Consider the following 25752-nt stretch of genomic DNA (forward strand, 5'->3'; position numbering starts at 1 on the left):
GATAGCAGCATACAATAAAATATTATGGTTGTTCATGAAACGATTCATAGTATGAATAGACTGAGAGGAAGAAGAGAAAGATTCTTTGCAATGAAAGTTAACCGAGCTAAATTTTATGATATGATGAGTTGGCAATTTGTGTTATCGAGTGCATCTTTTCTTAATGATATGTGTTATCTTAATGATATGTGTTATAGAGTGCATCTTTTCGATAACACATATCATTAAGAAAAATCCAATGTGAGAAGTTTTTAAATCTTCAATTACAATTACAATTATAATTATAATTATAATTATAATTATAGATATATATTAACAATTTTAAATTGTTGATTGAAATATCAACAGCTAAAGTTTTGTACACTTTTCTTATAAAATACTTTCACATGATCAATTTCTTCATCTCCAAGAGAAAAAAAAGACTATGACTATAACCTATATGAACCACGGATTTTTCATTTTCTGTACAATAATTAGATGTACCATTAATGAAATGAAGTGGAAATATTTTCTTAGACATGTATAATTAAGCAAAAAAGGTTGAAGGGGTATAATTGGCATCATCAAGTTTGAGAGAGCTATGGTTTCGACCATAGAAAACATAAATAATAATTCCTAATGCTAGCCATACAGAAACTCTCAACCATGTAGAACCCCTTCAAAAAATATACAAAAACATAAATTAGATAATGAATTTTTGCAATTAAAGGATACTTTGCAATCTGAGATATATTGATTATTGAATAAATATAAAAAAAATTGAAAAGAAAGTAATAAACTTTGAAAATTGAAAATGGATACTTACCCAAGACTAATAAGTAAATAAGAGTTTATAAGAATAGAAATTATAGGTAGCAGTGGCACCAAAGGACATGTGAAACCTGAAAACAAATTAATAAGAATTATTTTTAAATTTCAAACCTCATTTTAGCATAAATAATTGTAAACCATAAATTATACCTCTAGAGTTTCCAAACTTGTGCCTTGCATCATCTTGATCTATACATGTTAGAAAGACAAGACCAGACAAAACAAGAATGCCACCAACTCCACATGATGTAAATCTAACTGAACTGTTGTTAATAACAAACATTAAGAAATACTCCTATGTTTTTGCAACATCAAAAAATATATAAATGATCAATGTTTTTGCAAGTTGAAAAATGAAAAATCTGCCATTAAACCAACCTGAGAAAGTGTGTAGAAGAAGCTGCAAATGTAAGGATAAATACACCTAAGCATATGAATGCTATTACACACCCCACAGTTTCTTTCCTATTTCCATTATGTACAACTGCATCCATAAACAAATAGGAGTAAGGAGAAAATGGTATAATTAAATGTAACCATACTTATCATGTTGATGTCTGACATTGCCGGATATCGGATATCAGACGCACCTTTTATTTGAATAGAAAAGGAAAAGCATAACTCACATGTGTCTATTGCATGATTTTTGGGAATAAGGGAATAATCAACTGATACATCCTCTTGAACAACTAAGGTTTTCTTTTTTGCATCTTTTTCTAATGTTTCCAAATGGCTCCAATCATACTCGGTTGACTCTGCATCAATTGGTTCTTGTAGAGAAAGGGGCAATGGAACCTCAATTGGTGGGATATATCTTACTATCAACACAGTTATTGCTGATATGGTGAATGCAAGAAGAGTACCTACACTAACCTGTAGAATACAAAGTAGGACTTGAATTGAGTTGACAAATCTAACACAACAACCCTTCTAAAAATTGCAAATATAGATTTAGACTTACCATCCCAGCAAGTTGTGAGACATCCATGAAAAACGCCAAGGCTGCAGAAACAAGGCCAGTAACTACGGTACTCTTTACAGGAACATAGCTGTGCTTATTTATGTCGGAAAAAAATGGTGGAAGCAGTCCATCCCTTCCCATAGCCATCAAAATTCTTGGCTGGGAGACATTAAGCAAAAAACACATCAAAATTTAGCTTTTTTTTGCTTTGATTTGTAAGAAAACAAAAAAAAAAGGAAAGATAAGTAATACAAAAAGAGGGCAGAGAGTTCTAATTAGTTTTACCTGAGGCAACATTCCACCAAGCAATGATGAACACAGTGCTGTAATAGCCCCAGCATTTATAATGTATCTGCAATCACAATCAAGAAAAATGAAATTTGAAAACTATTGCATACTTGTTTGGCTGTTTGAAAAATCAGAATTGAGTTGCAAATCTATACAACTTACGCTGCCCATTGCAATCCATTGTCAGCAAATGCAGAGGATATAGGGGTGTTAGGATTGATATCATAGTAAGGTACTAAACCAACAACAACAATGGATACTATCATATAGAGTCCACAACATAGAGACAACGAAGCAGCAATTCCTAGTGGTAAATCTCTTTGAGGGTTTTTCACCTGTTTATCAAAGTAAAACAATATTAGAAAGTTTGTTTGAAGTTACTCTCGATGTTTTAAAATAATGCAATTGTGATTGTGGTCGGGACGTCAAGGTTTTGGATGTGTCCTCAATTGCTTCATGAATGCATAATTTGTATCAGTGTTTTTAAAACCGTTCTGGCTGATACAGCCGGTTGAACCAAGAACAGGCCAATTATTGGTTCAACCACATTAAGTTCTTAGTCTCTTAGAACCAGATCAAACTTGGTTGAACCACCGTTGTTTCAACCGCTTCGTTTTTTTAATATTATTTATTTATTAGTCATCCGGTTTAACCGTGATTCAACCAACTGAACCATGACCTAGAGATCTCACCAGCTCAATCTCCAGTCGGTTTTGAAAACATTGATCCGTATTTAACTGCAATAATATTATGGGGGTGAAAGATATTTGAAATGATTGCAAATTTTCGCGTCAGCCGTTTTTTTACTGCAATTTTACTTAAAAGATAAGTTACATGAAACATGATATATCATCATAATGTATACCTCTTCAGCAGTGCTGGCAACTGCATCAAAACCTATGTATGCAAAAAAAGCTGTTGCAGAACCAGCAACCATTCCATCTATCCCAAATGGAAAATACCTATTATTAAAAGTAAAATAAGAGACAAACATATACAGATGGAATAAGGATAGTAAAAAAGAAAGATGTAAGTTACCCGGTTGGGAGACCATATCCAACCCATCCAGATTTGAATCCTAAATAACCGCCAACTACTATGACAAACATCAAAGCACATATATTCACTGATGTGACTATACTTTGTACCATTGTACTCTGCATACAAGTAATAACAATTCAAATCAAAATGAAATAAGAAAATATATTTTAGTGGATTAGTCGCACAATCCTTTTATACAAATGATAGATTAAAGTACAAAACTAAGCTAAGTTGAGAATCATACATAAACAAAACAAAAAACGTTAAAAAGATTTACCTCTTTGATCCCAGTACAGAGGACCCAAGTAACTATGAATACCATAATTGCTGCAAGTGGGTCTACAACAATATCAATCCCAGGAATATGTTGATAGGATAAAAATGCTGGCAAGTTGTCAACGCCGCCAATAAGTGCCGCCTAATCACATAAATGTCTATCTCGTATCAACACTTTGCATCAGATAATCTTTACTTTAAATTCAATCAAGCCAATTTACTGAGGAAGACAAAATCGAAAACAGACACATGTGTTTACGTATCAACGACAGTGTTACTGTTGTGTCCATTGTCGGTGTCTATGCTTCATAGATGCATTTCAAATAAAAACTAAATAAAATAAGTAAAATAACATTATACCAAATTAGGAGTTATGCTACGAGCAACAGCAGCTCCACCAATCCCGTATTCCAGAATTAAGGACCAACCAATCAACCAAGCAACCCTACAAGCATAGTACATAAAATATTTCAAATCTCAATTGATATATAATAATAAGCTATGTAGCCTACACAAGAATTTCAATCATTCAATAAACCAAACTCAACATCATAACTAGAATTTCAATCATCAACATTAAAGTTTTAGAGATAACTCCAATCGCAATTTAAAACCTGGTTCAAAAAGTCAACCAAAGCATGGACTGAAAAAAAACTTTCAAACACTAAGAAAGAGATAACAACTATAAAATCACTATCGAATGTATCAACCAAAGGTGGTCAGTTATGTTCCTTAGCAGAGGTTAATCATTTGGCAAAGCCGGTGAATGATCCTCACTAATAACATGGTTTCTGATGAAAAGAAGAAAAAAAAACGGTGAATTCGGATTCCCTGTCATCAGAGGATTCTGAATTAACGCATTTGAGACTTCGGTAGTGAGATCAAGATCAGTTAGTCCAAACAAACACAGATCTTAATTTTTCTTATAATTCAAAATATCAAATATAAATTTAGACCCTTCTATCTTTGATCGAATGGACACTGATGTCCACCCCAAACACGACCCCGACACTGACACGGCGACACCGGTAATACTTTAAAAAAACAAATTAATTAAACGTAATCACAAGTGTCGGTACAAGTGTGCGATCCAGACACGCTGTTTTTCAGAGGTGTCCGTGCTACATAGGTCCTGACTGTGTGAATGCCGACGATTCCTGATTGCTCAGAAATTAAGAATGTAAAGAAGGTGAGTAAATATACCCTTCACCAAGACATATGTAAGCATAGTGATAAGCACTTCCAGCAGAAGGAAAGCGACTAGCCAACTCGGCATAGCAAAGAGCTGAAAGAGCAGCTGCTAGTCCAGCAATCATAAATGAAAGTGGTAAAGCAGGTCCAGCATGCTCCCTAGCTACCGTTCCAACTAGAACATACACACCAGCACCAATTGTTGCACCTACCCCTGAATCATATAAATTAATAATTAACAACTCATCAACATAGTTGAAATCTAATATGATACAAAATATAAAATTCAAGTCAAAGGGTAACTTCCTTTTTCTGGGGGTCTCAAAAACCAAAATTCAAGACAAGACAGGAACCTTAAACTAGTTAAACAATACCATAAAAGACAGGAACCTTAAACTAGTTAAACAACACCATAAAAAAAATGTTGGACTTTTATCGTAACTTTGTTAAAGTCACACATGTGATTGATTCTGATCTGTTGAGAGTGTGAATTTTTACACGCTAACATTATATCAAAATTAAACTCTTCAAAATAATTACAAAAAACTAGCATTAAAAGTATAAAAAGCACAACAACAAAATCTGAATTATGAAAAGTGAAAACAAAAGTTGGAACTGAAATCGATGAGATCCAATCAACACCCTTATGAAAAACATGATTGAATTACCAACTGCCATGAGATGAGGAATAGTTAACTCCTTAGCAAGTTGTACTCCATGAGAATTGTTGTGGTTGTCCTCAACATGAGAATTAACCTTCTTCCTCCTTGTTAGAAACCTCCATGAACACGATGAACCATGTTGTCCTCCATGATTAGTAGTAGTACTACTACTACTACTACCATTACCCTCTTGTGAATCAAAACCAGCAAAGCCCATTTAAAAAACCTTAGTTTTTATTGTTGTTAGTAAAGAAGCAATATATCAAACAGGTTAAGTGCAAGAAATGGATTCAGAATTGAGAGTGGAGTAAGCAATAGAGATAAACATAGCAATGATGAATATAATATTGGTGTGAAAACCAGAGAATCATTTCAAATTTATTATTAGTAGTAATAGTGAAATGTTTGGATTAGTTTGTGTATGTGAGAAATTGCACTCTCTCTATGAGTGGTCCGTTATTATCAACATGATGCTTTCGTTTTCTGTCTTTTTCTCACTTTCCCTTTGATTTCTTCACTTCTTGAAAGTGTATGTACTTGTATTTATAATCACAGTTTTTTCTGATATGAATAATTTATAATAACATGGACGATACTATTTATGGAACCCAAAAATTTATAAATTATTAAAAAAAAATCGGTTTCATTCATTTTTTATTCATTAACTTAATTTATTGTTTTTTTTTCTTAATTAAAAAACGTGATATTCCTTTAAATAGTTTTTGTTAGCAACTTAATCTCTTCTGTTAAATTTTCAGTAAAAAAATTTTAATTTTTTATGTGACAGGTGATTTTTTTTTTTACCTTTTTATATTATAAATATTCAATATTCATATGGTTCATTAGAACTTTAGATGTCACATCATTTTTCTCTCTTCACACAAATACAGCCTCAAGAATGCGTATAAATCTTAACTATTTTCATCTTCAAAACGCAACAACAACAACACTCAAATCAAAGCACCTTCTTATAACAATGGGTAACCATTGATATCTCTGCATCCTTCGTTTATTAAATTCTTTGTTGTTTTTTCTCTTGTTTCTTCTAATTGTTATTCTTGGACTATGTTCATTATTTTTTCATTTGAATTTGAAAAAGTTGATATGCATGTCATTTGAGGTTTAGATCTACAATCCCCTTTTTATTTTTTTGTTGTTTTTCCCCCAATTTTTTGTGGCGACGATGAAGTAACATCAAATCTGAAGTTTGTCTTTCTCTCTGTATATGAACTTGAAAAAGACTTAGATTTTAATTAAAATGAGTATTTTTTATTTCAAATTAATGTTTTAGAATAGTAAAATTACTTTTAATTTTAATGATTGAAGTTGATTTCTTGTTATGGCGGATGATATCCTAAAGCCAACCATTTATGACAAAATTCCCTCTGACTTAGAAGGCATGGAAGGACGAGTCACGCCAGACAACAAAATAGGAAAATTCATATCAGATGCAATAGGTTCCCTCCCCAAATTGTGTGCATTAGATTTTGATAAGCATGTGAATGACAACTTGCAGATCAGTTGTTGTAATTGTCTTATTATAGAAATATATTTTTCTATTTTGTATATCTCGTAACACAGTACATATGAGGTATTTATAGAATATGAATTACACTAGGAAATAGGGGTAATTATTCTCCCTATAAATGCTAATTCTAAATAAGGTAAGAATAGAATAATACATGTCATACCCCAAAATTTGCCCGCTAATATTACAAGGCATTTCTAAGGCACTCCAACTTATTTTTCAAGGCATTGACCTTAAAAGAACAAGGACCCAGCACACGGATGACAAAATCCAGAAAATGGCCTAAACTGGTTTGCTCGCTAGGCGAGCAATTCCTTCGCCTAGCGAACCCTTCGCTACGCCACTCGCCTAACGAAGCTTGCGAATACCAGAAAATTTTGGGCTTCATTCTGAGCCCATTAGGTCATAAAAAGAGCATTATAAATACCACAACTTCAGTCGGGAAAACGGAGGACGAAAACGGAACGAAGACGGGAGATAGAGAGAAGGCACAGCAAACCCTGGAGGCTAACCCAGAGAATTCAGAGCAACCCTAAAGGAAACCCTGAAGGAAATTCATCTGCATCAAAGTTACCTCCGCCCAACTCAATCCGACTTGCCAATTGAAGGTTGCAAACAGGTTTGCATAACTATTATTGCTTTATGTTCTTAGTTTGCATGTGATATTATAATTGAATTCATAAACATATTTGAGGTTTTGCATGTGAATTTAAGTGTGTCTGAATATCGTGAATGCTGAACCATGTAATTTCTGTATTGGATACCATAGGGCGTGCAGCATGCTGAGATCGTACTGTTCTGAAATTCAAAACCCGCAGCCGCTCGCTAGCACATCGCTAAGCGAGCATGTAGCGAGTATTCGCTAGGCCTTCGCTAAGCGAGGCAAAGGCGAACGTGGCAGTCGCTAATATTTTGGTTGTTCTGTTCTATGCTTATCTGATCTGTTCTATTTTAATCATGCGTTATTTTGCCTGACATTCCTACTGTTGTGTTTCTTTTATGGTGTAATTCTCGATTGCACCCTGATTTGGTATTCTGACATGTTTGCTGAGTTTTGTAAGGGTTCATACACTCCCGGGGAAGGTAGCTTGTTAGGTATTCCACTTTATTTGTGGGATACCCTTGTGGAGATTCATCCTAAGTACTTAATTGATTTTTTAATGTGGAGATCCATCCTAATTACCTAATTAATTTTAACGTGGACCTAATTACCTAATTGATTACAACTACTTAATTGATTGTAAAATATTGCCTTTGAATATGTGATCTTGGACCTCTCTTTGTTGCCTTACGATATTACGGTATTATGGTCATGTCCCGCGAATGGGGGGATACACTTAGCAAAGACCCTTCGGTTAAATCATCATGTCCCTATAAAATAAATCATAGTCCCTCGGATGTTGCCTGCGAATATATGATTTTGTCCCTCGATGACCCTTCGTTGTAGCCTACGGTTAAATGATGATCGTCCCCTCGAATGCTAAGGTATCCTTACAAATGTTGCCTTCAATGACCAAACGATGACCCTACGATGTCCCTTTACATCCAAAGGGATAAGACTACTTACTTCTCAATAGTAAGGACAGTTTTACCCTCATAAGGATAGGAAATGCCCATAAAGACCTTGGGTGGTATAACTCTTAATTGCTGGCTCACCTAAAATATTTTTCATACCTCACACTTTGCAAATACTAGAAAATCACCACTTGGTATACATTCGTACTAGAATCATTGCCAAGTTATATTTTTCTAAACCGATTTCAAAATTAAACGAGATAAATACTTTGTATACATTCGTACAAGAATCATTACAAAGTTAAACTCTCTTTTCAAAACATTTTTAAGCAATTCACAAACACTTTTTTCAGACAAACATAAGTGATCCAGTAATTAAGAGCCCATGGATAACCATGGATACAAAGGGTGCTAACACCTTCCCTTTGTATAATGTACCTCCCGAACCCAAAATCTAATTAAGGTCTTTCCTGTTCTTTTCCACCTTTCCTTATTGGATAAAAGAAAAGTCGGTGGCGACTCTTGCTATCCGCGACATTTGCTTTCCAAAGCAAAAACACATAAAGTCAGTTCACCGTATGACAATACAGTTAATTACTATTTAATTACAATTTAAATCCAGCCATAGTGAGTTGTACGACATAATCTATTTTGATTTTGTGCTAATATTCAACACTCCCCCTCAAGCTGGCATAAATATATCGTTCATAGCAAGCTTGTACACCATGTTATCAAACAGTCTCTTTGGAAGACTCTTTGTGAGAACATCTTCTACTTGACTTTTGATGGGTATGTAGGACATACAAATCTCACCGTTGTCAATTTTTTCTTTGATGAAATGATTGTCCACTTCAACATGCTTCGTCCTGTCATGTAGGACAGGATTATAGGCAATAGAAATAACAACCTTATTATCGCAGTAAACTTTAATTGGAGTTGGGCCAAAAAACTTTAATTCTTCCATGAATTTTTTGATCCATAATACTTCACAAAAACCATGGGCCACAGATCGGAATTCAGCTTCTGCACCGCTCCTAGCTACAACATTTTGTTTTTTGCTCCTCCATGTAACTAGATTTCCACCTACAAAAGTACAGTATCCTGAGGTAGACCTTCTATCATTTATATTACATGCCCAATCAGCATCTATATAGGCTTCAACCTTTATATATCCTCTATTTCTGAATATCAGCCCCTTTCCTGGAGTATCTTTCAAATATCTTAATATTCTGAAAATAGCTTCAAAGTGAGCTGCCCCTGGTGCATGCATAAATTGGCTTATTACACTCACTGCAAAGTGAAGCTAGCAGAAATATACCTGAACGTATCGCACGCTCGAACATACAACAGAGTCGCCATCGAACTTTATTTGTTCCTGAAGAAAAGAGAAAACTCGATAAAACCCGGGGGAAAGAGATATGTTGGGTAAGGAAGTCGGTTATACAAGGGGAAGGTATTATCACCCCAAACATCCATGGTACTCCATGGGAACCGTTTTGATTATTCTCGCTCGAATAGGTGTTATATCTAAAGATTACTTACAAAAGAATGGGGGGAAAGGGAAAGAAATAGATAAAGTGCTCAGTGAGGATTGGGGCCCCCATGCCTACGTATCCTCATAGTGCAATGAGGAATTCAGAGCTCCGTAGTTCAAAGAACTAGTGGTAAGAGATGAAAAGAAGTGTGATAACAAGTATGGTCTAAACCAAAGGATAATGTGATTTGAACTCCAACAAGGGGTGAAAACGTTAACCCAAGAGTAAAATGGTGAGAACCAATAAGTGAGGGCTTATAATGCAGTATCATTATATTGGAACAACCGAAAAAAGAGAGGAATTAAGTGTTTGGGATATGAGCCAAACAACTCTTGATTCACAAGGAGGTACAAGATGGAGCACAAAGAGATAATGTAGTTGGCTCAAAGAATAGGTATATCACATTGAGTGAAGGAAAGAATAATAATAAATGTATAATGGAGATGAATAGAAGAATTCCCTAAGGCAGAAGGAATAAATAAGTATACTCGCGGAGGATTCGAACCCTCGTGGCTACGTATTCTCATTGTGCAATGAGAAAATCAGAGCAATCGTAGTTCATCCTACTACGGCTGAAAGCAAAGAAGGATGAGGCAAGAGGAGATTGATAGATTGATTTTCCAGGGTTCAATACCCATCAAGGCTGAAAAGGAGTGTCAAGGTTCACGACCTTCAAGGTGAGGTATCAATACCAAAGTTTATAACTAATGATGTCAAAGAATTGAATTGCCAAGCTTTATCACCTTACAGGACGAAGAGAATCAAGTGCCATAGTCTATGATTCTCAGGGCTGAGAATTAGATTGAATAACCAAGGTTTAACACCTCATAAGGTAACAGAGGATAGATATGCCAGAGTCCGCGACTCTCAAGGCGGAGACCAAATCGAAAAGCCAAGGTTCAACACCCCATAAGGCGAAGAATGTCAAGTGCCAGAGTCTACGAATCTCAAGGCGAAGATCCGGATTAGAAAGCCAAGGTTTAACACCTTACAAGGCAAAGAGAGTTAGATGTCAGAGTCTATGACTCTCAAGGCGAAGATCAAAATCGAAGGGTCAAGGTTTAACACCTTACAAGGAAAAGAAAGTTAGATATGCCAGAGTCTACGACTCTCAAGGAGAAGATCAAAATCGAAGAGCCAAGGTTTAACACCTCACAAGAAAAAGAATGGTGCCAAGGTTTAACACCTTACAAGATAAAGAATTGATTGGAAGAGGGTGTACAACCACAAATTTCCAATAGCAAAATATGCTCCACTATTGGGGTGTTGAAAGATTGATCGATAAATATAATAGATTGATAAATAAGATAGCTAGCGAAGAATCTGAATTCTCCTGCCTACGTACCCTCATTGTGCAATGAGGAAATCATAGATTTCGTAGTTCAGCCTACTAGGGCTGAAAGTAAGAATGATTGGAGGCAAAAGAATGATTGAATAGAAGTGAATAGAATGGATAGATGAATTGAGAGACTTGACATTCAATTGATAAGAATCACATTAAAGTCTATGAATAAGGGCGAACGCTTTGAATATTTGGGGCATACTCCCCATACGCAAAGTCGCTCTAGACGAGGATAGGAGAGACTCAATCTCATCATTCCTTACTACTTAAGGTTCTTTTTGTATGATACTTCTCTTAACTGATAAGTTGTTGGCGAAGAATCTTCATTGTTGATCCTTGTATTGATGTTGATCTTGTATGAAGAAGACTTGGTAGTTTAATCGATTCGTATTGCACTAAAGTCTATGGACAAGGGTGAACGCTTTGAATATTTGGGGCATACGCAAAGTCGCTCTAGACGAGGATATGAGAGACTCCCTCTCATCATTCCTTACTACTTAAGGCTCGTTTCGTGCAAATGGGATCGTGCTTACCAAATATTGACCTTGATTTGTCTTGTATAATCCGTTGTTTGGTGTGATTGAGGATGCCTTAATTGAAGATCTTGACTTGAGGCTTCGAGCTCCACAGCTTAGAAGAAAAGTCTTATTAAGTGACCAATGGTCTTTTGGTCACTAAAATTATACTGTGGGATTACACAAGTTCAAAGGATTTAATTAATCAAAATTGTTTTTGATCAATTTAAATCGGAGGGTTTGAAATGATTTGGGACTTTAGGTTAGAAACCTAATCTAATGGTTAGAAATTAATCAAGCTACCCTAAAGGATCATGTTAATGTTAAGAGTTGATTAAATTTCTAAGTTAAATTCTAATTCTAGATGAGCATGTGATTATATTGGTGAAATGTCCAAAGTTACCCCTAAAGGGTAAAATGGTCTTTTGACGAAAAGTATCCAATTATGAACACAAACTTAATCAAAGTCTAATTAGAAAACTATACAAAACTCCAACTAGTTATAATTAAAGTCTAAAGCCTAATTAGACCTAATTAAAATGCTAACAAGACAATTAGTAAAATTACCAACACAAAGAAAAATTAGAATTCAAGGTAATTAAAATGCTGCAGATTTACTGTGTTTCAAATGTGCTTGTTGAAGTTTGATGAAATACCGAACCTTGGAGTGTTGTCGAGTTCTCACGGTTTTTCCAGTGTTTATGCAGGTATGCATTGGTCTTGGATCGCAAGCTTTGGATATCTTCCGTAATGAGAGTCCAAGTGTCAATCCCAAAAGTTTCATTCTCACAGCAGTGTAAAAATTCATGCAAAACAAGCTATGAGTCGACTCAAATAGGGAATGAGTCGACTCAAACAGAGTTTTTCTCATGGTTGAGTCGACCTGGGAGTCGACTTGTTCGGACCCGCGGCGAAATGATTCAAAGGAAAATTGGAAATGAGTCGACGCAAGGAGTGAATGAGTCGACTCAACTAGGATTTTCCAGAATTGAGTTGACCTGGGAGTCGACCTGTTCGGACCCGAAGCAACCTGGTTCAAATGAAACCAAGAGACGAGTCGACGCATGGATTGAATGAGTCGACTCAACCGGATTTTCCAGCATTAGGTTGACCTGTGAGTCGACTTGTTCGGACCCGAAGGTTTTGCGTCGAATCATGAGTCGACTCACAGGGTTAAAACTTCCAAAAATGAGTTTTTCCAATGTAATACACCCTTTTTTTTGCACCCTTTTTGCATGTAATGAATATTTTAGGGATAAAAATGAAAGAAATTGGCCAATTGAATGAAAATGACTTGACTTAAAACATGAACATGGCCAAAAGACTCGAGCACCAAGGGGGCAAAATGGGCGGACCAAGCATAGGAGGCTAAGAGGAACATACACTGAGTGAAAGATCATCTGAGCTTAGGGTTATGAGCCTCTGAGAGGTTTCCCATACCTTCCCTTGATTAGGGTTTAGTGAAGCATAATCTTTAGGACACATGTGTGAATGCATGATGCACATGTATGAGGTATGAATGGGTATAGACGAGTCTTAAGTTATAAGTCGAATAAAAAGTGAAAAGGGGAGGGCAAATTTAGGGGTACAACAGAAAGGCTACATATGGCCTTGTATGTGACAGATAAATTAGTCTTCCATCCAATCATTGATAACATTCTCTATCTACTATTTCATCTTCAGCAACTGACTTTAGTTTCACATTGGGATCCATTGGTGTTTCTACTTCTTTACACCCTGCCATCCCTATTTATGCGAGTAAATCGAGTAAATACTTGCGCTGGTTGAGAAAAATTCCTTCTTTAGATCTTGCGAACTCCATCCCAAGAAAGTATTTTAACTTTCCAAGGTCCTTGATATCGAACTCAGCCTCAAGTCTTCTCTTATGATCACTAATTGCTTTGACGCCATCTCCTATAATAATAACGTCATCAACATACACTGTTAAGATAGCAATCTTACCTTCACATGAGTGTTTAAAGAACATAGTGTGATCTGCTTGACTTTGGGTGAAACCATGTCTCTTAACAACACTTCCAAATCTCTCAAACCAGGGCCTTGGCGATTGTTTCAATCCATATAAGGATTTTCTCAATCTGCATACTTTGTTTCTTCCAAGATTTTTTTCAAATCCAGGAAGTAAACTCATATATACTTCTTCATGTAATTCTTCATTTAAGAAGGCATTTTTAACATCATATTGATATAGTGTCCAGTTGAAATTTACTGCAAGAGAAAGAAGAATTGCGATAGAATTGATCTTAGCAATCGGGGCAAAAGTCTCTTGGTAACCAATACCATGAGTTTGAGTAATCCTTTTGCTACTAATCTCGCTTTGTATCTTTCCACACTTCTATCAGCCTTGCATTTCACTGTAAAGACCCACTTACACCTTACTGCCTTTTTATCTTATGGTAGATCAGTGATACTCCAAGTGTTATTTCTGTTTAGAGCATCCATCTCTTCTTTCACCGCTAATTTCCAATTCGGATCACTTAATGCTTCCTGAATAGTTCCGGGCACAAACAAATTAGAAATCCTAGATACATATGCCTTGTGGGTGTGTGATAGAAAAATCAGATAAATCATTGGATGAGTAAGAAGAATTACTAGATGAAGAACTATAAGACAGATTATCTATAGGACCTTCACTTGGTAAATCAGATTGGATTTCTACTGGAGAGACAATAGGGTTTGCACCACCTTTGTGGATTTTTTTTCCGAACATACACTTTAAGTTCAGGATTATCATCCTTAATCAATGTTTCTCCCCCTGTTTCAGATTCTATTATCTTGGCACTTGGATGATTTGTAGTTACAATATCATCTAGAGCAGGCAAAGTTTCCCAAAAATTATCTTCTTTATTATTACATTAACTCTCCCCCTGAAGAGAATTTTAAAAAAAGGTTGATTTTCAACAAAGTGAACATCCATGCTTTCAAAAAATTTCTTTGTAACTGGGTTAAAACATTTGTATCCCTTTTTATTGGATGCATAGCCAAGAAAAACACATTTTTCGGCTTTAGGATCCAACTTAGAACGAAAAACATTGGGGATGTAAACATAATAGAGACAACCAAAAACTTTAAGGGCAAGATCCGTAATAATACGGGATGTAGGAAAATTGTTTTGTAACACTTGTACAGGACTTTCATATTGTAACACCCGAGATGGCATTCGATTGATGAGGTGACAAGCAGTTAATAAAGCATTTCCCCAAAGATACTTAGGTACATTCATAGAAAACATAATAGCTCTAGTAACTTCGAGGAGATGTCTATTTTTTCTTTCAGCAATACCGTTTTGTTGTGGAGTATCGCGATAAGTGGATTGATGAATTATCCCCTTAGTTACAAGGAATGTACTTAAGTATTTGTTGAAATATTCAGTGCCATTGTCAGACCTTAGAATGCCAATATTGGTTTGAAATTGATTGTTAATCATATTAAAAAAATCTTGAAATCTTTGTTCAACTTCTGATTTCTTTTCCATGAGATAAACCCAACACAACCGTGTATGATGATCAATAAATATCACAAACCATTTTTTCCAAACATAGTTTTAATTTTTGAAGAACCCCAAACATCACTGTGAATTAAATAAAAAGGTTTGGAAGCAGAATAAGCTTTTGATTTAAAAGACACATGGCGATCTTTAGCTAAGTGACAAGCTTCACAATGAAATTGTGAGTAATTTATTTCTTTGGAAAAACCAGGAAATAAATGCTTAAGATATGAAAAACTAGGGTGGCCTAATCTTTTATGCCATAACATAACTTGATATGAAACAGGAGATGAGTTTGTACTCTTTGAACCGAAAAACGTTGTATTGCCAAACTGAATCCCATCAAGGTAGTATAGTCCATTCATCTCTCTATCAGTTCCAATCGTCTTCCCCGAGTTCTGGTCCTGAAAAACACAAGTAGAGGGACGAAAAAGAACAAAATAATTAGTGTCCTTAGACAATTTATGAACAATAGAAGATTACAAGCGAATTTAGGAACATGTAAAACAGATTGCAAAGTGATTTGCTCTGAAATTTTTATGTTGCCTTTGCCTGCAATACTTGAATAACTACCATCAGTTATCCTAACTTTTTCAAAACCTGAACTAGGAAAATAGGAATTGAATAGATGAGAGCAATTAGTCATGTGTTCAGATGCCCCTGAATCTATTATCCAAGTATTAGAGTGGTTGTGGGCAGGTAGTGCCCAAGAATTCTTACCTGTTTGTGCCACAGTTCCAGTAGGAATATTAAGAGATGAATTGAACTTTAGAAACTTAAGAAGGTTATCCATTTGCTCCTTCATACATGGAGACGAATCAACCTCATTGGCCATAGGCATAGGACGGTTACCAAACTTGCCAGCCTTGCCATGGTTTGGTCGTTCATGTAGTTTATAGTAAGTTTCCTGAGTGTGGAGATTGCGCCCACAATAGTCACAAAATAAATGAGTCTTGTCTCCACCTCATTGATTAGGAAGTGGTTTACGATTGACACGGGGAATTGCCAAAGCAGATCCTTCAACTGGTGGAGGGACAACTGTTGTATTTTTGCCAAGCATCACTTGCCGAAGACTCTCTTCGGGACGTACTTCTGAAAAGACTTCACCAATTGGAGGGATAGGATTTCTGCCTAGAATTTAGCCACGAACCTCATCAAAATCAACATTTAGACCTGCAAGGAACTTGAAAACACGACTAACATCCACCATCTTCTTGTAATGTTTGCTATCGGCAGGTGATATCCACTCATACTCATTGAAAAGGTCCAAATCTTGCCAAATACGTTTGAGACAATTGAAGTATTTGGTGACTGAATCTTCGCCTTGCCGAATTTCTCCTAGTTTGAGAGTTAATTCATAGATTTGGGATTGATTTTCCAAATCAGAGTACATTTGGGTGACACCTTCCCAAAGTTCTTTTGCAGTATCATAACAGAGATAATTTGCACCTATCTCTTCATCTATGGAGTTGACTAACCATGTAATGACCATGGAGTTTTCAGCATCCCATGTATCATAATCTGCACCTGCCTTGTCTGGTTGTTTTTTGTCGCTAGTGATGTAGCCAGTATTTCCTTTCCCCTTGAGATACATACTAATGAATTGCGACCATCGAAGATAATTAGCACCGTTCAACTGAATATTTGTGATCTGAACAATGTGGTTTTCATGGTACGTTCAGGCTAATTTAGGTGTTTTAGGTTAGGGTGAGGAATGTTTGGGTGAAAATGAGGACTTGGTATCAGACATTGTGTGGGATGGAAAAAAAGGGCAGACATAGCGGAAGCAAAAACAAAAAACCCTAATGAATTCTTTTTTTACTCTGATACCATATAGAAATATGTTTTTCTATTTTGTATATCCTATAACACAGTATATAAGAGTTATTTATAGAATATGAATTACACTAGGAAATAAGGGTAATTATTCTTCTTATAAATGCTAATCCTAAATAAGGTAAGAATAAAATAATACGGGTTAATTACTATTTAATTACAATTTAAATCCAGCCATAATGAGTTGTACGATAGAATCTGTTTTGATTTTGTGCTAATATTCAACACTTATAAAGTGGGATCTTAATATTTTTAAAACAATTTTAAAATATGATTGTCGCATCTCGAAAAATACGACTCCTCGCGATGGTCGCGGAAAAAAAATTACGTTCGAACAGAGTCGCCACCGAACTTTATTTATCCCAATGAAGGAATAGGAAAATATCGATAAAACCTTTAGGAAATGGAATAATGGCAGTCGCAACCATATTCGGATTCGGGAGTGGATTACGTAAGGGGAAGGTATTAGCACCCCTTACGTCTGTTGTACTCAACGGGAACCTTTTAGTTCTACTTTGCATTTTGGGTGTTAATTTATGTTTGTTTGTTATCTTTGGGTTATAAAATTATTAAAAATAGAAATGGATGAGAACCTCAGAAAGGGAAAGGGGAGGTTTTTTATTAGTGTGTTCGCGAAGATACAACAAACTCCTGCCTACGTATCCTTATGATGTAATAAGGAAATCAGAGCATTCGTAGTTCGGGGACTACGATTGGTTGGTGTTTTTTACCGAATAACTATTTAGAATGCGTTCTAAAGGCTAAACGTTGGCTTGTCTACTCTCGGCGGAGGCTTAAGCACTAGTTTGTTGTGCGCATTAGAAAGGATTAAACAGTGTTCTTTCTAAAAAGAGTTTTGATCACACGAGGGTGACAAGCTGGATTAATATGTTGGATGTTTTGATTGGTTAAGATGTTTTGATCGCACGGGGGTGCGGAAGATATATATATTTGATGTGTTGAGACATTTTGTTGGATGACGATTACTCGGATGTTCGAGTAAAATAACTCGTATTCTAACAGTCGGGAAAGGGAATAGAAGACTCTATACCACTTTCTTTTTCATCCTTAATTATAGAAAGAAGTTGATAATAATTAAGGTGTTTTGAATGAATGACGATTACTCGGATATCCGAGTAAGACAACTCGTATCCCAATAATCGGGTAAGGGAATAGAAGACTCTAGACCACTTTCTTTTTCATCCTTAATTGTAAAATAAGTTTGATAATAGTTAAGGTATTTTAAATCGACGAAGATTACTCGGACAGTCGAGTAAGACAACTCGTATCCTAATAATCGAAAAAGGGAATAGAAGACTCTAGACCGCTTTCTTTTTCATCTGAGTGGTTATGAAAATAAGTTTACGTATGGTTGATGTATTTTTAGAATAGACGACAAGTACTTGAATGGCTAAGTAAGATAACTCATATCCAAGCATTTGAGAAGAGGAATTGAAAACTCAAGACCATCTCCCTTTTCGTACAATTTGTTAAGAAAATGATTTGGTTAAGTTGTATGTTTGTGAAAAAATGACAATTGTTCGACTGACCGAGTAAGAGAACTCGTATTCGACCAATTGAGGAGTGAAGTTGAAAACTCAAAGTCAACTCCCTTTTCATTTAGTTTACTGCGAAGATATTTTGACTTAATCGGGGTTTGGAAGTTTGTGGAAGAACGACAATTGCTTGACTAACCAAGTAAGAGAACTTGTATTCAAATAATCGAGGAGAGAAATTGAAGACTCAAAGTCATCTCCCTTTTCGTACAATTTGTTAAGAAAAGGATTTGATTTGTTTGTGCTTAGGTTAATAGAAATGACGACTATTTGACTAACTGAATAAGAGAACTCGTATTCAAATAATCGAGGAGAGGAGTTGAAAACTCAAAACCATCTCTCTTTTTATTTCATAATGAAATAGTATTTAACTATGATTAAGTATTTTAATTTAATTTTAATAAAGAATACTCGATGTCGGATCGAGGTTTAAAATTTGTATTTTGTGAATGGATTGAATTTATTTAGTGAATAGTTCATCTAATCGATTAATTAAAATCGAATAGGTCTCATTGTAAGAAGGCCCAAGAGTAAGCCATGTGAGATTGATGGCGATGCTTTAAAAGCGACCGACTTACAAAGGGTTTGTTTTGAGAGGGGGCTTGATTTTAAATCAAGAATTGTATGATTTGTGTTTGTGGTTTGAATGGTACAGAATGTTAGTAAAGTTATTTACATGTGAGGATGTAAACATGAATCATCTAAATAATCAATTAAACACATGAGATTGATTAAACGATTAATTAAATAATTTGCTCAATGATTAGAAAAATAATTAATTATCTAAAAAAATAATCAACTAAAGAAAATCCATTTATCAAAATATGAATCAAATTAATATATATCTAAAATTAAGAAAATGGAGTTATTTACAAAATGTTATCTATAATAATTAAATTATTTAGGTAATCATTTAAATATAATTTGTTACTTAATGAGTAAATAACTTTTTTTTAAAGAGTTAGAAAGTATTTTCTTCCTATACTAGCTATATACCAAATACTAATTCCCGGTTCTCGTCGATCTAGTAATAAAACAAGATTATAATAAAACCAATTGAGGTCAAATAAAAACGTTAAAAAAAATTAGAATGATGGTAGTATAAATGATATAACTCTGTGTCTCTCATTCCCATTTACTATACCTAATATGCTATTAACAAACATAAAGACATTCACATGATATGAATTAACAAAACAGTGATTAAAAGGAAGAAAAATAAATAAGCATTACTAATTAAAAGTGATAGCAACAGGAACTGAAGTAAAACACCTTTTAAAATGACACTAAACACTTTTCTCCTAGAGCTACCACAAACAACATCTACACAATCCCCAAATGCCCAATATACAGGATACTCACAAATGCTTTTATACAAAACAAACACCATAACAATGTAAACAAATCAAAATTAACAAAAAAAAAGCCTATAGAAAAAAACAGTACATGATATACCTTGAACCTTATAAGAATCTTCCACTGAATCAATGTTATAGAAACTAGTATAATAATGTAGCATAATAAAAAAAACATCTTATGAATATTTACAAGGTTATTCATCCCGAAACACACTCCATCGCAGAACATACGGCATTGAAATTTATGCAATAAAACCGACATGTAATGCAACCATATTGAAACCGAAACAAATATTAGAGCTATAAGCATGATTCAACAGCTAGAACAGAACCAAAATATGATACAAGTTCCTGTTTATAACAGTATTTTCAACATTATAATATCGAATACCAAAACGGTATAACCCAATCGGAAAGGAAGTAAATATGCAATTGAAACAGAAATATAATCGAAACATTTACACGTCAAAGTTGCAAATGATATTCGATTTTAAACGCGACAACTTAAGCACACAACAACAACAACACGATCACATCGAAAATACCCCGGAAAAGAATATTACAACATATCCATCAGCATAGATTACTGCAACCGAATCAAAACCAAAACTATGGCTGTAACAAACAACATAACATCCAGGAAAACATGACATAAACTGTTATGCGCGATGCCAACCACAACAACATATGACATTCATGGTGCAACCTCAACATACTTATTTTCATTTATTTTCTTAAAAATAAACACAACATCAATATACAAAGTTAAATATATCGAAATTGACGATTTCGAATCTTCATTACAAAATATCCGGTTTCGATATCACAAATGCAACTAGCAGTAACTCAAAATATGCTGCATCATTAACAACTTTTACCACATGATTTTGAAATCTAACCATAATGTAATGAACCCAAATCGATATTTAAGACGAGAAACCAATACGCAAAAACGGAGATGCAATGCAAATTAAGACCAAATAACAACATTTTCCGATAACAACATATCTAAAAGATAGTCGGCAACAATAACATATCTAAAAGATAGTCGGCAACAATCTTGATAGAAAATAATCGCAGCAACTTCACCATTAAGCCAGTACCGAAATACACAGTGAATGAACAATATAATCTAATTATTTCTAAAAAAAATCTGAACATTGAACAATATAGTAAATTTCGATTCGTTACCGTGTCGTGTTGAACTCGCTACTGCTGTATGTCTTCTCTAGGAGTGATGTTTGATTTTGTTTGTGGAAGTGGTTTCCTTTCATACGTTATGTGCTTGATGAGCCTTAAAAACTTCACAATCTGAATCGTAACTAGCAGCAACCATTAAAGTTGTATCTACAACATGGTCGTCATCCTTGAGAGACCAAGTTGAAAAGTTTGTGCTTCTCCAAGATTTTCAATATTGACGTCTTGTTGTGTTTGGTAACGATGGAGACGGTTTCTGCAGCGGTTACGGGGTTGAATCCGGTGGAAGGTTAAAGGCGAGGGTTCGAATCCGCCACCGATAGAGGAGAACAAAGTTTGGGGCTGCCGGCGAGCGACGGAGAGAGTACGAGTGAGGCGGTGTGTATGTTGGTGTGGTGTATCCAACGATGGATATGGGCGGATGGTAGGTGGTGAAGAAGAAGCGAAGACAGTGGGTGTGTGGGTTTCGCCGGTGGAGACGGACAGAGGGAGATGATGTCGGAAAGGGAGTATTGGTTGTCCTCCTTTGTGGAAAATGTGAATAGTGTTGGTTAAAGGAAGAAGATGAGTGAGGGTGGAAGTGTGAAGAGTTTGTTCGCGAGGAAGATGAGAATAAGCTTTTTTTCTTTCTCTTTTTTTGTTTCTGCTTTGACAGATGAGAGGGTGAGGTACTGAATGGAGAGAGAGTCTAGTAGCTAAGAGAGAGGGATAACGTGTCCTTTTATTTATTTCTTTTCCATGTTACCGTTGGAAGCTTTTTTTTTTCTCTTTTCCATCTTACCGTTGGAAGCTATACATTGGAGAGAGAGAATTTTTTTACTTATTTTCAAATTTTCTTAAATAATAATATTAATTAAAGCCTAATTTTGATTGGATAAATGGGATAAATATGGATTGCTAATAATGGTCACTGATTAATTTGAACCGATGGCTTGGATTGAATCAAAGAAACACACAAAGAAACACATCTTTTTAAATAAATTAAAATTCTTATAATGTTGTTTTTATATGATTTAATCGTTTTAAAATAATTTAAATCAATTGAATCAAATAAAATTCATAACTTTTTAAATAATCATGATAAAAGTAAAATAATAACATGGAAAATTTTATTTATTCAATCTGACTATTTTGACGAAAGAACAAAATTAAAACGACTAAAAATGAATAAAAGTCGGGAAAAAATTTGCTCAAAAAATTAAATCGGATGCATAAAAATGATCAGTGCAAAATATACTTATTGAAAAAATACAACATTTCTTCAAATTCTGAAATAAGTTTGCATCGGTTAAAAGGCTCAGGCGGGTCAAAACGCAACTGAAACAGCTGCTGGAAAATACAACGAGCACACCAGGTTAAACTACATGAACCGTAGATTAATAATATTGGCGTCTGCAATTTTAATTTCGAAACTTTTTATCCGCTCATTTTGTTCGTATATGAGGAAATGATTCAACCGATTTGTCTGTATTTTCAATAAATTTATTCTGACTGATATTTTAGTTTTTATTCATGATGGAATGCATGTCATGCTGTGCATATGATGCAAATTAAAAATGAAATCGATTTTACAAAAATTTGAATATGCCCGGACAAAATTGGGGTATGACAATGATCAAACATTATTGTTTATAATGTTTAACATACTATGTTTTTAACTGAATTGATTCTACATCGTTCATAATGATGTTATTTCCAGATTACTCATTATAATTCTATACAAGATGATTTTGGAACCGAAATGGAAATTAGCACAAGAACATGTCTTGAACCAGGTAAATTTTACTATGCTTCATGTATCGATTAAATATGTATTGGCGTATTTCTAGTTTTGTATAAGTTTATTGATTTAATTTACTTTGTTTATCTCACTAGATGCTTGGTGGCAACAACATTGAATAAGTTGGTTAGAGTTGCAAAGAATAGTCGTGCGTATATTAAGTCAGACATGCTCATCTCTTGCATGTGAGCATGATTGAAGTATGTATGATTATATATATATATATATATATATATATATATATATATATATATATATATATATATATATATATATATATATATATATATATATATATATATATATATATATATATATATATATATATATATATATATATATAGCAAAAGAAAAAATCAAGATCTTGTTGCGTACATCCATGTTCGATTTATCTATTGGAGCATTGTTTACATTCAATCTAAAACTAAACGTGTAAAGATATTCAATTTGAGTTTACTTGTAGCTAATCTTACTCAATGATATTTATTGTAAGATAAATTTTGATATTGAATGATGTACAAAATAATAGATTTAAGTGATCAAAACTTACATAGATTTATTACATTTGATCTATACATTATTCATTTATAAAAGTGTTGGATATTTTTTTTATACATTATTAACATTTTGTGGGGAGTTTTTAACTTCCTAAAATAAAACCTGTAAGTACAATTTAAAAGAAATACTATTTTTTTAATATATAAGTTGACTCAGCTTGCTAACCTGTCATGCCACGTAATCAACAGTAATTGTTGTTCTTCAAAACCCGTTTCATCTTCTTCTTTGGCTATATGAGCTTGGTGTTCTTGCTAACTTTATGAGGTTGTACATTATGATGAAAAATGTCTGATGCGATTGTAGTTGAAACATTCGAGTCTCTTTCTATCGATTATTCCCCCCCCCCCTCGCTAATTTATTGATCCTCCTTTTTGATTTGAAAAGTGGTCTTGCTCAATCTTCTCTTGTTCTTGGTTATGATAATTTCTCCTATGTGTGCTTTGGGAATCTCTTCCACAATCCCTACCTCTCAACACTGATTTAGAATTGAATCCACATTTTCTTGTACGTATGCTTGCAAAGCTTGATTGTCACTAGACTTCTTTGTACTCATCTCATTGATTCTTTGCTTGTATGCTTAGAGAGAACCTTGTAGTTCTTCGACCTTCATTTCTTCTATATTCTTGGATTCTTCTATGGCCATCACAATGTCATCAAATTTGGGGGTTAGGGTTCATAGAATATTTTCAACAATCGGTTTATCTAAAATTGTCTCACCATAATTCTTCATAGCATTCCTGTGGGTAATAATTTGATTGAAGAATTCATCTATCTTCTCATTTTCCTCCATTTGCATCAACTTATATTGATGCCTCATCATCTGTAATTGCAATTTATTTAACTTCTTCGTGCCATCGTTGCACTTTTCCAAGACCTCTCATGCTTCCCGCGAATTTGCAGCTCCTACAATCTTCTCAAAGTGTGTTTCATCAACACACTGATGAATCAAGAATGTTGCTTTGCAATCCTTCTTTTTGTTCTCTCTGTAAAACGCCTTTTGTGTGTCTGTGGGATTTGTAGGGAGTGATGGGTAGACATCTTCTACAATTTCTATGACTTCTTGGTACCCCATTATCACCTTCATTTGCACTCTCCATCTATCCCAATTCTTTCCAGTGAGAACAGGGATATTTGTTGTGAATGTTGACCGGTTTGCACCATTGTGTGTGTATTGCAAGGCTTCTAATCAAACCGAGCTCTGGATACCAGTTGTTAGAGTATTAACACAATAATGGTGATGAATAGAGTGATGATTGTTAAGAAGATATGAGTGAAATGCTATGTATTATATTTCTATGAATAATCTCATGTGCTTACAGTAATAGCAGAACAAGCTTATATATGTAAAAGCTACAAGACGCTTGGCAATATAACATTGGACAGCTAATACAAGTCTATACAGAGTTGAATTATTCCTAACATTCGGGAGGTCCTTTAAAATATAACACTACAACTTTATTATATCATATACAAATAACACAATGCTTAACACACACACACACACACACACACACACACACACACACACACACACACGCACACACACACACACACACACATATATATATATGGAATCAGAAATCGATGATAAATGGATGTGGATTTCAACGGTGGACTTGAGCTTTCAGATATGGTGGAAGAGAGACTATCTTGCAAGATTATCACTTTAACACTCACGCGAGTATGAGAGTAAGATGAGGCAAATGAGATTTAAATTCCGATTACTTGAGAAATAGCATGTTCTCCTCTTATATAGTAGAGTGGTTATAACAACTTGATGATATATCGTCATGATATGTAGAGATCCATCTAATTGATCTTGGATTGAGATCACTTCCATTCTTGATAACATATTTGCTCGACATGTGACGCGGTGGATCGTTGAGTTCTCTTGGCCATAATTATTGGATCCTTTGGCTGGCCTAGAATAGTTATCCCCCAAGCTCTTAATTCTGCTCTGTTGGGTGAAGGCTTTGTTGGGTTTGTCCTCTTCTGTCAGCCATTGCTCGGCTTGAGCGAAAAATCATGATGTGACTTCATTGTCATGGAAAATTTCGCGTATTAAATGTGCCCCATACTCTATATATCTTTTCACATGCTTTATCATGACGACCTTTGAGAACTAGAGTACTCGAGTATTTTGTGAGGAAATTTGGATTGTTGATAATGCCTATTTCCTTTCCTTCATTGAGGTATCAGAATAGTCACACGATTTCTTTGATCATTATCCTTTCTCTTTCATCATCCACGTTCTTTTTGCAACATACTGCCATTCTTCTTGACTAATAGAAGCGGTAC

General features: G+C 34.7%; 1 protein-coding gene across 5 annotated transcripts; it reads right to left on the reverse strand.

Annotated features, from left to right (window-relative positions):
* Positions 1-494: 494 nt before the first annotated feature.
* On the reverse strand, positions 495-21815 carry LOC127125449 (cationic amino acid transporter 2, vacuolar). Of its 5 annotated transcripts, XM_051054228.1 has the most exons (15): positions 21111-21815; positions 5236-5418; positions 4580-4781; positions 3737-3821; positions 3378-3518; positions 3098-3216; positions 2925-3021; positions 2222-2394; positions 2057-2123; positions 1772-1930; positions 1437-1683; positions 1189-1294; positions 961-1073; positions 806-881; positions 495-656 (listed from the first exon to the last, which is right to left on the reverse strand). In XM_051054228.1, exons 2-15 carry the CDS (start codon positions 5243-5245, stop codon positions 527-529), a joined length of 1725 nt encoding a protein of 574 aa, XP_050910185.1. In that variant the 5' UTR covers positions 5246-5418; positions 21111-21815; the 3' UTR covers positions 495-526. The 5 variants fall into 5 exon arrangements, with proteins under 5 accessions (XP_050910185.1, XP_050910192.1, XP_050910176.1 ...); XM_051054235.1 differs by lacking the exon at positions 5236-5418 and having other exon boundaries at positions 21111-21814; XM_051054219.1 differs by lacking the exon at positions 21111-21815 and having other exon boundaries at positions 5236-5756.
* Between the last annotated feature and the right edge of the window lie 3937 nt (positions 21816-25752).

This window comes from Lathyrus oleraceus, chromosome 1, assembly GCF_024323335.1.
Source record: "Lathyrus oleraceus cultivar Zhongwan6 chromosome 1, CAAS_Psat_ZW6_1.0, whole genome shotgun sequence".
NCBI lineage: Eukaryota > Viridiplantae > Streptophyta > Magnoliopsida > Fabales > Fabaceae > Lathyrus > Lathyrus oleraceus.

Excerpts from the sequence above, each read along its gene's own strand:
- LOC127125449 (XM_051054219.1), bottom strand. The coding sequence starts at position 5,446 with ATGGGCTTTGCTGGTTTTGATTCACAAGAGGGTAATGGTAGTAGTAGT. Across the intron at positions 4,782-5,235 it reads TCCTCATCTCATGGCAGTTG|GGGTAGGTGCAACAATTGGT; the intron begins GTAATTCAATCA and ends TATATGATTCAG. Across the intron at positions 3,022-3,097 it reads GGATATGGTCTCCCAACCGG|GTATTTTCCATTTGGGATAG; the intron begins GTAACTTACATC and ends TTTTAATAATAG.